Genomic DNA, 13,083 nt, shown 5'->3' on the forward strand with positions numbered 1-13,083 from the left:
CCAAAAAAAAAAAAACCTTGACAGAGCATGATTAAAGGTTCTGACTGCAAAGTTGGATACTGGGCAAAATGTTGTATTTCTATTACTGTTGGAGTTTTGAGATGTTTCACTGCTGCATGCACTGTGTAGCCTGTGCGTCACTGTTTTGCCAAGATACAACGCATCCCGCATTTTACGATCCTGGCGACTACCATTCCAAGTGAGCAACACTATCACATGACCACTGTGGGACATGTTTGATCTACTTATAAGTCAGCATGGGCAAACATTGCGGACTCTGCTCTCCCGCCAGCTAAAACCCAGCAGAAAAGGAAAGCCTGCCTAGTGAGCACAATTGCAAAATAGAGCAAGGTTAGCCAACATGTCGTTTTTGTGGACTGATAAATCATTCTAGCTAGTGCTTAGCTATCTGAGTCTTAGAATACATGGGCTTGACTCCACGGTAACGAGTATGGAGTTATTGGGGCCTTTTACGTGACATCGTAACTGCAGATGTGTTTATCCAGCCAAGCTATGTGTTGGACAATGACTGGCACAAGTGTACGTGAGTGATTCTAAGCCAAATTTGGTACACCTACAGATAAACTTGTAGAAGTCACATCTAAAAAGAACAATACCAGACCCCTGTAGTGCTTTTGGATGTAATAACAGAGGTGGAGGTCTTGGTTCCACAGTTATGGCAATTAATTAAAGCTCCTTGTGTTAAAAAAAGTCTGTGATCATTTTGTCCATGTGATATTGTTCTTATGAGACAGAGGAAAATGCCATGCACAATTGAGATATTTGAAAATTTCAGATGACTTTGCAGTCAGCACCTTCAATTAACTGTCTTAAAGTGCATATCCTGGACCAATTTCGGGTTTTTTTTATATGAAAGTACGTCCCTTTACACACTCATCCAGAAGGGTAATTTTGCACAAGGTCATCTGTCTACAGCAGAAACAAATAAAATAACAAAACGCGTCTGGAAAAATCCCAAGTGAGTCTGGAGCCAGATTCGTGACGTCACCTGCGGAAGCGCCAGCAGGCTGCGTGAGCTTGCACGGTTTCAGTGCACAGCCTGTGTAGACCAAGTTTAGCAGCTAACGATTTTTGCATTGAAATATGGAATTGTCACCTGAGTGCAATGTTACTTCACCTTTGGATGAAGAATATAATGAGATGCCAGAATTGGGGTTTCATCTGTTTGGATTTGATGATTCATGCCATGAAGATGACAGAGACAACACCGGGGATGTAAATAATATGGTCGTTTTCTCAAACAAACCAGCGCTGACGTAGGATTCAGAGGGAGGCGTCCCGCAGATGACGTCACGAAAATCAATGTTTGCCAGGAAATCCAAATGCCAAGTTTTTTCAGAGGCGGACCAATTCGCCTCAAATGGCTTGATTTCAACTGAATTTTTCTGGTATTGCGCAAGGTAAAAAAATTGCACAAAATGTAAAATGTGACAGATATTTGACCAAAGTTTAATATAAAATAGGAGAATTACACTGATCTTGCTCCTGAATTTACCCGTGATATGCACTTGAAAGTGATTTATGCAAGATTTAATAGGGACTAAAATCTTTTGGAAAGCTGATCACCAAATTCCCAAAAAAGTCTTGTGACTGCAGTACATGGGCTATAAGAGAAGCTAAGATGCAAAATACCGTGTGTGTGTGTTTCAATACAGTGCATCGTAATATCTTACTCAGGTTTCATCTGGGCCATGTTGCTGGTGATAAGTGCTCCCCAATCTCCTCCCTGGAGGTAATACTCCTTGAACTCCAGTCTCTCCATCAGCTTGTGGAAAACACGGGCAGCATCCATGGAATTAAATCCTGTAGTATTGATAAGGGTGAGAATGCAGGCCAAAGGAAGGGGAGGTTGGGGATGTTCTCAATTTCTTTGCTCATAGATTCTGGATTTTCTTTTATAAAGTTAAATTTGTAGGTGCTCCAGTTCCTTTTTGTGCTTATTTTCTTGCTTATCGCAGCATGCAATTTATTATTTAATATGGCAAAAATACTTCCTTGTTTAATGTTTTTTACAAGTCCAATCATGGCAAAATGTAACCGTATGTTTTCCTCAATAAATTCTTTGTAAAAATAAAGGATTCTTACTTTCAAAAAAGAGATTATGGTCATCTAGTTTGGATCCTTTCAGGATAAGAAAACAGTTATTACGTAGAACCTTTTAAAGTGCATATCACGGGTAAATTCAGGAGCAAGATCAATGTAATTCTCCTATTTTATATTAAACTTTGGTCAAATATCTGTAACATTCTGCATTCTCTGCAATTTTTTTACCTTGCGCAATACCAGAAAAATTCAGTTGAAATCAAGCCATTTGAGGTGAATTGGTCCGCCTCTGAAAAAACTTGGCATATGGATTTCCTGGGAAACACTGATTTTCGTGATGTCGCATGCAGGACGCCTCCTTCTGAATCCTACGTCAGTACTGGTTTGTTTATGAGAAAACGACCTGGTGGTTTTTTGCAAATTTCTTCAATGTTATCGCGTAATTATTAAAATGGTTAACAGATGTATCGTAGGAGGGTGTAGCAACACCGATCTTGATGGGATTAGTACTCATCGTTTCCCAAAAGACCGGACAATGAGAGAGAAATGAGAGCGCTTGGTCTACACAGGCTGTGCACTGAAACCGCGCAAAGCTCGCGCAGCCTGCTGGCGCTTCTGCAGGTAACGTCACGAATCTGGCTCCAGACTCCCTTGGGATTTTTTTCCAGACGCGTTTTATTTTATTTTTTTCTGCTGTAGACAGATGGCCTTGTGCAAAATTACCCTTCTGGATGAGTGTGTAAAGGGACATACTTTCATATATATAAAAATTGGTCCAGAATATGCACTTTAATGGTTCCACACAATTACAATCTTAAAGGCCTCTAGAGTTGACCTTTTTTAAGACCGAAGGTCACTTTTCAGTGGCTAAGGAAGAAAGGATAGAGAAACGCTTGTTTGAAATTGTTCCAGTCTTACCCTGGACATGTGGGGCTTCAGAGTACCCATAGCCTGGGATGGAGGGGCAGATGATCTCAAAGACAACATCGTCCTCGGTGTCACTCAGCATGGGCAAGATCTTGTAGAACTCAAAGAAGGAACCAGGCCAGCCATGCACCAACATGAGAGGAAGAACTTTCTGCCCAACGTGCTGGACAGGCTTCACATGAATGAAATGCACATCTATACCTAAAGTGACAAATGTGGAGTCTACTGTAAAAAAATATTTGATCAAAAATCGAAATAAAAGCACCCAGTTCCTCATAATTCAAAAAATGTATCACTAAAAATATTTTGTCAAACTTTGCTTTTGATGACAATTTGTATCTTTGGTAGAACTTCGTGACCTTGTATACAGTGTATGAGCTCACCCTCGATGTTAGTTTTGAAGTGTGGGTATTTGTTGAGCACCTTAACCTGTTTCTCCCAGTTAAATTCATGTCTCCAGTATGAAGTGACTTTTTGAAGATAGGCAGAGTTAAAGCCATAGTGAAATCTGCAGTCTTGCAAACAGTCTGTGTATCGCGTCTCGTCAATCCGCTGGTAAAGATCCTGAAATCAAGGAAGAAAAATTAACATGATTAAGCTGAAGCTGAGTGTGTCATGTGTGTGTGTGTGTGTGTATATGCACGGTACTGTGCAAAACTCTGAGGCTCCCAATATTTTTTTTCCTTCATAAAAACTTTGTGATTAGATTTCTATTTTACGACTTCTACATTATCAAGGAAGCACAAAAACATTTTCGAGTTCCAAGCGTTCGTTTTCCAACACAAAATTAAATCTTACAGAAAAAAAAATGTTTGTATCTGAACAGCATAAGACACCACTTTTAAGATTAAAAAAAGAAAAAACACAACATAATGAAGGCGACTAGGTTTTGCTGCAAAATTAAGAAGCAAGTGTGATGAGGTGTCCACAAGACCTGTGGCTGGTTCTGTAAGATGCTCAGTAAAACCTACAGCTCATTTCTATCAGCTAGGCCAAGTATTATGTCAGGAGACGGATGCATGTGCAGAAGATAGTCTATTATAAAAATAATCAGACATACAGTCCAAAACGGCAGGTGGAAATCATAAACAGAGAACAAGCAATAGGTCAGGTGAGGCACAAACAGACTATCCAAAGCACAGAAAAAAGCAGAATCAGGAAATCAATGAAAGAATACAGCTCAATACTTCGCAGAGTCAGTGTGCTTTCACAAGTCCTTATATACAGTAGATGTGCTGATTGCGTCTTAATCCTATGCAGGTATGAGTAGTTACAGCACGTGCGAGAGAGCCCGCATGGCGCACATGCTGTCCGGAGCACACCTGAGACTCAGTCTGATGCACACACCACAGCGCGCAGGTGTGACAATTTCCTTATAAAACTGCACTAATTGTACCTGAGACTATTATTTCTTTTTAAAGCAAAGGGTCGCCTCACACCAAATATTGACTTTGTTTCATTTATTTTGGCTTACTGCTGTTTATAGTTATTTTTTTTTAAATGTTGAAATTTTTAATTCCATTATTTTTAAGCCATTTTTGGTCTGCAGCATTTCTTTACATGTGCCTAAGACTTTTGCACAGTACTGTGTGTATTTTTATATATACACGCGCGCTCGCGCACACACACACACAGTGGTGCTTGAAAGTTTGTGAACCCTTTCGAATTTTCTATATTTCTGCATAAATGTGACCTAAAACATCAGATTGTCACATAAGTCCTAAAAGTAGATAAAGAGAACCCAGTTAAACAAATGAGACAAAAATATTATACTTGGTCATTTATTTATTGAGGAAAATGATCCAATATTACATATCTGTGAGTGGCAAAAGTATGTGAACCTCTAGGATTAGCAGTTAATTTGAAGGTGAAATGAGAGTCAGGTGTTTTCAATCAATGGGATGACAATCAGGTGTGAGTGGGCACCCTGTTTTATTTAAAGAACAGGGATCTATCAAGGTCTGAGCTTCACAACACATGTTTGTGGAAGTGTATCATGGCACAAACAAAGGAGATTTCTGAGGACCTCAGAAAAAGCGTTGTTGATGCTCATCAGGCTGGAAAAGGTTACAAAACCATCTCTAAAGAGTTTGGACTCCACCAATCCACAGTCAGACAGATTGTGTACAAATGGAGGAAATTCAAGACCATTGTTACCCTCCCCAGGAGTGGTCGACCAACAAAGATCACTCCAAGAGCAAGGCGTGTAATAGTCGGCGAGGTCACAAAGGACCCCAGGGTAACTTCTAAGCAACTGAAGGCCTCTCTCACATTGGCTAATGTGAATGTTCATGAGTCCACCATCAGAACACTGAACAACAATGGTGTGCATGGCAGGGCTGCAAGGAGAAAGCCACTGCTCTCCAAAAAGAACATTGCTGCTCATCTGCAGTTTGCTAAAGATCACGTGGACAAGCCAGAAGGCTATTGGAAAAATGTTTTGTGGACGGATGAGACCAACATAGAACTTTTTGGTTTAAATGAGAAGCGTTATGCTTGAAGAAAGGAAAACACTGCATTCCAGTATAAGAACCTTATCCCATCTGTGAAACATGGTGGTGGTAGTATCATGGTTTGGGCCTGTTTTGCTGCATCTGGGCCATGACGGCTTGCCATCATTGATGGAACAATGAATTCTGAATTATACCAGCGACTTCTAAAGGAAAATGTCAGGACATCTGTCCATGAACTGAATCTCAAGTGAAGGTGGGTCATGCAGCAAGACAACAGCCCTAAGCACACAAGTCGTTCTACCAAAGAATGGTTAAAGAAGAATAAAGTTAATGTTTTGGAATGGCCAAGTCAAAGTCCTGACCTTAATCCAATCAAAATGTTGTGGAAGGACCTGAAGCGAGCAGTTCATGTGAGGAAACCCACCAACATCCCAGAGTTGAAGCTGTTCTGTACGGAGGAATGAGCTAAAATTCCTCCAAGACGGTGTGCAGGACTGATCAACAGTTACCGGAAACGTTTAGTTGCAGTTATTACTGCACAAGGGGGTCAGACCAGATACTGAAAGCAAAGGTTCACATACTTTTGCCACTCACAGATATGTAACATTGGATCATTTTCCTCAATAAATAAATGACCACATATAATATTTTTGTCTCATTTGTTTAACTGGATTCTCTTTATCTACTTTTAGGACTTGTGTGAAAGTCTGATGTTGTTTTAGGTCATATTTATGGAGAAACAAATTCTGAAGGGTTCACAAACTTTCAAGCACTGTATGTTTGATTGATATATATATCTCAAACTTCAGAATGTCTGCAAAGCTGTCTGTCTTGGGGTGTATAGAAATCAGTGTTTGAAGTTCTTTAAATTCAGTCTTCACCCATATTTATTTTCTTCTACCTCTATCATTTCTTTGGAGGTCTCCACAACAAATGGCCGTATAGTTTGGTCTTCTGTTAGGGGCTTTTCTCCGACCCTCCACCATCCATCTCCAACTGGGATCTTCTTTGACGGTTTCCTCCATGCTAGGTAGAATAAAAGACCTCCAATTCCAGCAGATGAGATGGCCAGGATGTACTGTTGCTGATGGTTAAGGCTGGAGATGGCCTGTCTATGAAAGACCACAAGATAATTGCAAGGAGACAAACTATAAACTAAGCTACAAAGCTGCTTGTTGGTGCTTGCACGACTTTATGTAGGAAGCTGCAAATACTACAAAACATTAAACTACCAATGAACTTTCCATTGCCTTCTTGATGCAGAATATTTATCGCTACTGTTCATAGCTGGTGTTTTTTTGTCATTTTTTGGTTACTTTACACATGTATTCCATCCTCATTATTTACAGTATGTTATGCTGTGCAATAACATTCACTACCTGTGGCAATATGCTATTTCAGTTGCAAGTATTTTATGAGTGCAATATTCTATTTCAGTTGAAGTACTATTCTTATTGGGCGGCACAGTGGTGTAGTGGTTAGCGCTGTCACCTCACAGCAAGAAGGTTCTGGGTTCAAGCCCAGTGGTCGAAAGGGCCTTTCTGTGCGGAGTTTGCATGTTCTCCCCATGTCCGTGTGAGTTTCCTCCGGGTGCTCCGGTTTCCCCCACAGTCCAAAGACATGCAGGTTAGGTTAACTGGTGACTCTAAATTGACCGTAGGTGTGAATGAGTGTGTGAATGGTTGTCTGTGTCTATGTGTCAGCCCTGTGATGACCTGGCGACTTGTCCAGGGTGTACCCCGCCTTTCGCCCGTAGTCAGCTGGGATAGGCTCCAGCTTGCCTGCGACCCTGTAGAACAGGATAAAGCGGCTACAGATAATGAGATAAGATCAGACTATGGGGGGGGGGGGGCACGGTGGTGTAGTGGTTAGCGCTGTTGCCTCACAGCAAGAAGGTCCGGGTTCGAGCCCGTCCAGCATGCACTCACTAAAAGAGGTTGTTGTTGAAGAATGGAAAAAGACTGATGTTGCAAAATGTCGCCAACTTGTTCATTCCATGCCTAGAAGACTTGATGCCGTCATTAAAAATCATGGAGGCCATACAAAGTACTAGATGTAGTAGTTTTTGTTGTGGGGTGTACTCATTTTTGCACCACCCTAATTTGAGTAAAACTGAAAAAATGTGTAATCTAAGTTTTATATATTAGTGCTGTCAAGCGATTAAAATATTTAATCGCGATTAATGTCGCGACTGTCATAGTTAACTCGCGATTAATCGCAATTTAATCGCACATTTTTGTCACATGAAAAACCATTGTAATTCTCTTATCAGCATAAAAAAGTGAATGGGCTTGCTTAGTACCAATGTTTTTTTTTTTTTTATTGCAGAGCATAACACGTCTATACACAGCCACTGACATCCATAACTTCCATATTAGATGAGAAAACCAAGGGATGAAAAATAAAGTGCATATCACTGTGAAAATAAAAAAAAAAGTTTCATTTTACTCTTCATTAGTTTCTTTTGAAGAGAAGTATTTGCCATAAAAGAAGAAAAAAACAGATAAAAATAAAAACATTCATCATACGTTCAAAAACGTTCATCATAGTGTGGCACTGTATTCTCTAATTCTCACTGCTTATAACTCTATACCTACCCGGTGGAGATGAGCTGGGAAACTGAAGGAACAGTATTGAAAAGTATTTTTCCAGTCTCACCTGTGAAAGGTAATCCCATGTGATCTTGTTTGGACGGTAAACCTGTTGGTACAGTTAAACGCAGAGCGCGACAAGCCTCAGCAGGAACTACGGGTGACTCGCAGGGCCAAATTAGAATTTGCGTTAACGGCACTATTTTTTTTTAATCGCGTTAAATTGAGATCGCGTTAACGCGTTATTATCGCGCTAACTTTGACAGCATTAATATATATAAGTTAACCTTACTTTCACGTTATAAGTTAAACAGGTGTTATATTCAACTTTGTCTTGTAAACATTTTGGAAATTGTTTGTGTTCATTGAGATATTGTTGAAAATGTTACTTTTCAAAGGGGGTGGACTCATTTACGCTCAGCACTGTATATATGGGGCAGCACGGTGGTGTCGTGGTTAGCACCGTCGCCTCACAGCAAGAAGGTTCTAGGTTCGAGGGCCTTTCTGTGCGGAGTTTGCATGTTCTCCCCATGTCCGCGTGGGTTTCCTCCGGGTGCTCCGGTTTCCCCCAAAGACATGCAGGTTAGGTTAACTGGTGACTCTAAATTGACCGTAAGTGTGAATGTGAGTGTGAATGGTTGTCTGTGTCTATGTGTCAGCCCTGTGATGACCTGGCGACTTGTCCAGGGTGTACCCCGCCTTTCGCCCGTAGTCAGCTGGGATAGGCTCCAGCTTGCCTGCGACCCTGTAGAACAGGATAAAGCGGCTACAGATAATGGATGGATGGACATATGTATTTTTCCCTATAGGTTTTTATACTCTTATATGCACTATTTTTTTGTTCCTGTTTATTCTTGACTCTTTTTCTCTTTGTGAACTGCTGTAACATGTAAATTTCCCCATCTAGGAAACGTACTATGAACTGAAAAGAGGAATAACAGCTGTAAAAAATATTCTGCATCAAGAAGGCAATGGAAAAAATATGGAGAGTTGACTGTATATTGACATGTACGTATACACGGGATTTTACGGTAACCAGCAGACATGAGGACAACTTGCAGTTCAGTGTTCATTCCTAGTTGTATATAATTATATTCATATAAAATGTTTTTGTTGAACGGATCTGCAAAATGGGTAAAAATATATATATTTTACGTCAAGCAAATAATAAAAAATGTGCATGTTAACACTTTTAAAACAAATGCAGACTGCTTTTCTCAATCTCACCAGCGCCTCATGTTTACCGTATAACCCCGTGGATAGTCGCACTCATGTTTAACCGTATTTACCATTGCGTAGAATGTCAATCTTAATCCAAATAAACTCGATTCAGTTGTCTTGTACTTACTGAATATTTTCGATAACTTGCATCATTGTCCTCTTGTTGTTCGTATTCGTATACTGGAGAGTGGAGAGAAATCTTCCTGATCCTGTCGGCTGGAAATATAACCGGAAGAGCTGTTCAAAAGGAGGCAAAGTCCAGGAGAGTGTGTGTTTATATAACTCTCTAATGATTTATTACAACTGTGTTGCACAAGTCTTCTAGTGCCAGAAATATCAGGATGGCATCTAATGTAGGTTAAATTATTGAAAGTGAAAACACGATTCGATTCTGACATGAATTTCGATTCTTTTCTTCTTTCCCAGTGAGTGAGTCGATCTCAGAGTCGATTCATTCGATTCACTTCACCCAAACCTCTTCCTTTTGTTTTTCCCACATGGAGGAAAAGATCATGAGTGAATGCAAAGACTTGATTTTACTTTAAAGTCATGAAAATTCATCTTATATTTAACAAAACAGAAAGGAGTTGAGGCGGCACAGTGGTGTAGTGATTAGCACTGTCGCTTCACAGCAAGAAGGCCTGGGTTCGAGCCCCGGGGCTGGCGAGGGCCTTTCTGTGTGGAGTTTGCATGTTCTGTCCGTTTCCTCCGGGTGCTCCGGTTTCCCCCACAGTCCAAAGACATGCAGGTTAGGTTAACTGGTGACTCTAAATTGACCGTAGGTGTGAGTGTGAATGGTTGTCTGTGTCTATGTGTCAGCCCTGTGATGACCTGGCGACTTGTCCAGGGTGTACCCCTCCTTTCGCCCGTAGTCAGCTGGGATAGGCTCCAGCTTGCCTGCGACCCTGTAGAACAGGATAAGCAGCTAGAGATGATGAGATGAGAAAGGAGTCGACCAAACCTGATAGTCTGATCCATGTTCAATAAGCATCAGTACAGACTAATGAGTCTGTCTGGAGCATCTTATTTTAAGTTACCTGGATTCAATCCATAAATAAAATCCATCAGGGCTATTATTCACAATAAAAAGTAACTACATATAATTCAATAATACTGATGTCAACAGGTGGTGTCGTGGTTAGCACTGTCACCTCAGAGCAAGAATGTTCTGGGTTCGAGCCCGGTGGCTGATGGTGGCCTTTGTGTGTGGAGTTTGCATGTTCTCCCCATGTCTGCATGGGTTTCCTCCGGGTGCTCCGGTTTCCCCGACAGTCCAAAGACATGCAGGTTAGGCTAATTGGTGGCTCTAAATTGACCGTAGGTGTGAAGGGTTGTGTCTTTGTGTGTCAGCCTGGCGACTTGTCCAGGGTGTACCCCGCCTCTCGCCCATAGTCAGCTGGGATAGGCTCCAACTTGCCCGCGAACCTGCACAGGATAAGCGGCTACAGATAATGGATGTTATCACTCCAAATATTAAAATATAATGGAGGGCTGCGTAGTGGTTAGCACTGTCGCCTCACAGCAAGAAGGTCCTGGGTTCGAGCCCAGCGGCCGACAAAGGCCTTTCTGTGTAGAGTTTGCATGTTCTCCCTGTGTCTGTGTGGGTTTCCTCTGGGTGCTCCGGTTTCCCAGACAGTCCAAAGACATGCAGGTTAGGCTAATTCGTGGTTGACATGGGCCTTTCTGTGTGGAATTTGCATGTTCTCCCCATGTCAGCGTGTGTTTCCTCCAGGTGCTCCGGTTTCCCCCACAGTCCAAAGACATGCAGGTTAGGTTAACTGGTGGCTCTAAATTGACCGTAGGTGTGAATGTGAGTGTGAATGGTTGTTTGTCTCTGTGTGTCAGCCCTGCAATGACCTGGCGACTTGTCCAGGGTGTACCCCGCCTCTCACCCATAGTCAGCTGGGATAGGATCCAGCTTGCCTGCGACCCTGTAGAACAGGATAAGCAGCTACAGATGATGGATGGATGGATTTTAAGACCATGCATAAAAACACTTGGGTGGCACGGTGGTGTCATGGTTAGCATTTGTCCAGGGTGTACCCTGCCTTTCGCCCATAGTCAGCTGGGATAGGATCCAGCTTGCCTGCGACCCTGTAGAACAGGATAAGCGGCTACAGATAATGGATGGATGGATGGATGATGATGTCAACAGCAACAACCAGTGGCGTCATTAGCCCTGGATATTTTGACCCTAGGCCTGGGTCTTTTCGTCCTCAAAAAAAAAAGTAAGAGATTCATCGAAAACGAACTGAAACAGATCTGAATTTGACTTGCAGCGTCTGAAGGCAGAGGGGGTGAACACAGAGGAAGCGGTGAGGGTGGGACATAATTGAGAGCTGCACAGTGCACATTCAAAATTTTGGTAACTGCCAACAGAAGAACATTCAGAACTGACTGGAAGATTACTTCAAAAAAACAATCCACTATTGCTGGATTTTTCAAGCTGAGAACAGATGGTAAGTCATCGACCGTAGGTCTATACAGTACAATGTCTTGCAAAAGTATTCATCCCCTTTGGTGTTTGTCATGTTTTGTCGCATTACAAGCTGGAATTAAAATGGATTTTTGGGCAGTTAGCACCATTTGATTTACACAACATGCCTACCACTTTAAAGGTACACATTATTATTTTTTTTTATTGCTGTGAAACAAAGAATAATTAAGATGAAAAAACAGAAATCTGGAGTCTGCATAGGTATTCACCCCCATTTGGATGAAATCCCTAAATAAGAGCTGGTCCAACCAATTCACTTCATAAGTCACATAATTAGTTGATTAAGATCCACCTGTGTGCAATCAAAGTGTCACATGATATCTGTATAAATCAACCTGTTCTGGAAGGATCCAGACTCTGCAACACAAAAACCAAGGAGCACTCCACACAGGTCAGAGACAAAGTTGTGGAGAAGTATAGATCAGGGTTGGGTTATAAAAAAATATCCCGAACTTTGAATATCCCACAGAGCACCATTAAATCCATTATAGCAAAATGGAAAGAATATGGCACCACTACAAACCTGACAAGAGAAGGCCGCCCACCAAAACTCACAGACCGGGCAAAGAGGGCATTAATCAGAGATGCAACAAAGACACCAAAGATAACACTGAAGGAGCTGCAAAGATCCACAGCGGAGATGGGAGTATCTGCCCATAAGACCACTTTAAGCCGTACACTCCACAGAGTGGGGCTTTATGGAAGAGTGGCCAGAAAAAAGCCATTGCTTAAAGAACAAAAATTAAGAAAACATGTTTGGAGTTTGCCCACCAGCATGTGGTAGACTCCCCAAACACATGGAAGAAGATTCTCTGGTCAAATATGACTAAAATTGAACTTTTTGGCGATCATGGGAAATGTCATGTGTGGTGCAAACCCAACACCCTGAGAACACCATTCCTACAGTGAAGCATGGTGGTGGCAGCATTCTTCTCCGTGCTCTCGCGGTAGGCGGTCGCATTCTCTGTCTTTCCCTTCCCTTATCTTTCCTGCTTCTGCTGTCTCGTCTGTCTAGTGTCTATACTTTTGAGAGACTCTCTCCGCACTGCTCTCCAAACTAAAAACCATGGAATTGATAAACTGGTCTCTTCACGCAATTGACACAATCTTCTCAATGAGAAACCTGGGTTCAAGGGAACCAGCCTGTCCTGCCAGAACATTTGCAGCTGGCTACACGATGGATGTGTGGGAACGGTGGCGGGTCGTGTGCCTGGCGGTTCTTTCTGTGGAGGACATTGAAGACATCTACCTATTCGGAACCATGATTACAGGACTTTTGCTGATTGGATTAAGCATTGCCCTGGTTTATCGAGGAAATCAGAAAATGGTG

The 13,083-nt window shown here is 41.8% G+C and overlaps 1 protein-coding gene across 1 annotated transcript in view; it reads right to left on the bottom strand.

The window, feature by feature from the left end:
* Positions 1-9,692, bottom strand: part of ephx5 (epoxide hydrolase 5) — a 16,881-nt gene extending 7,189 nt beyond the window's left edge. Inside the window, exons 1-5 of the mRNA XM_060925474.1 lie at positions 9,384-9,692; positions 6,346-6,556; positions 3,375-3,555; positions 2,983-3,192; positions 1,695-1,824 (exon numbers count right to left, since the gene is read on the bottom strand). Coding sequence (XP_060781457.1) covers positions 1,695-1,824; positions 2,983-3,192; positions 3,375-3,555; positions 6,346-6,556; positions 9,384-9,409 — 758 coding nt within the window. The 5' untranslated portion in view covers positions 9,410-9,692. The remainder of the gene's footprint in view (positions 1-1,694; positions 1,825-2,982; positions 3,193-3,374; positions 3,556-6,345; positions 6,557-9,383) is intronic.
* Positions 9,693-13,083: the final 3,391 nt, after the last annotated feature.

Source organism: Neoarius graeffei, chromosome 7 (assembly GCF_027579695.1).
Source record: "Neoarius graeffei isolate fNeoGra1 chromosome 7, fNeoGra1.pri, whole genome shotgun sequence".
In the NCBI taxonomy this organism is placed as follows: domain Eukaryota; kingdom Metazoa; phylum Chordata; class Actinopteri; order Siluriformes; family Ariidae; genus Neoarius; species Neoarius graeffei.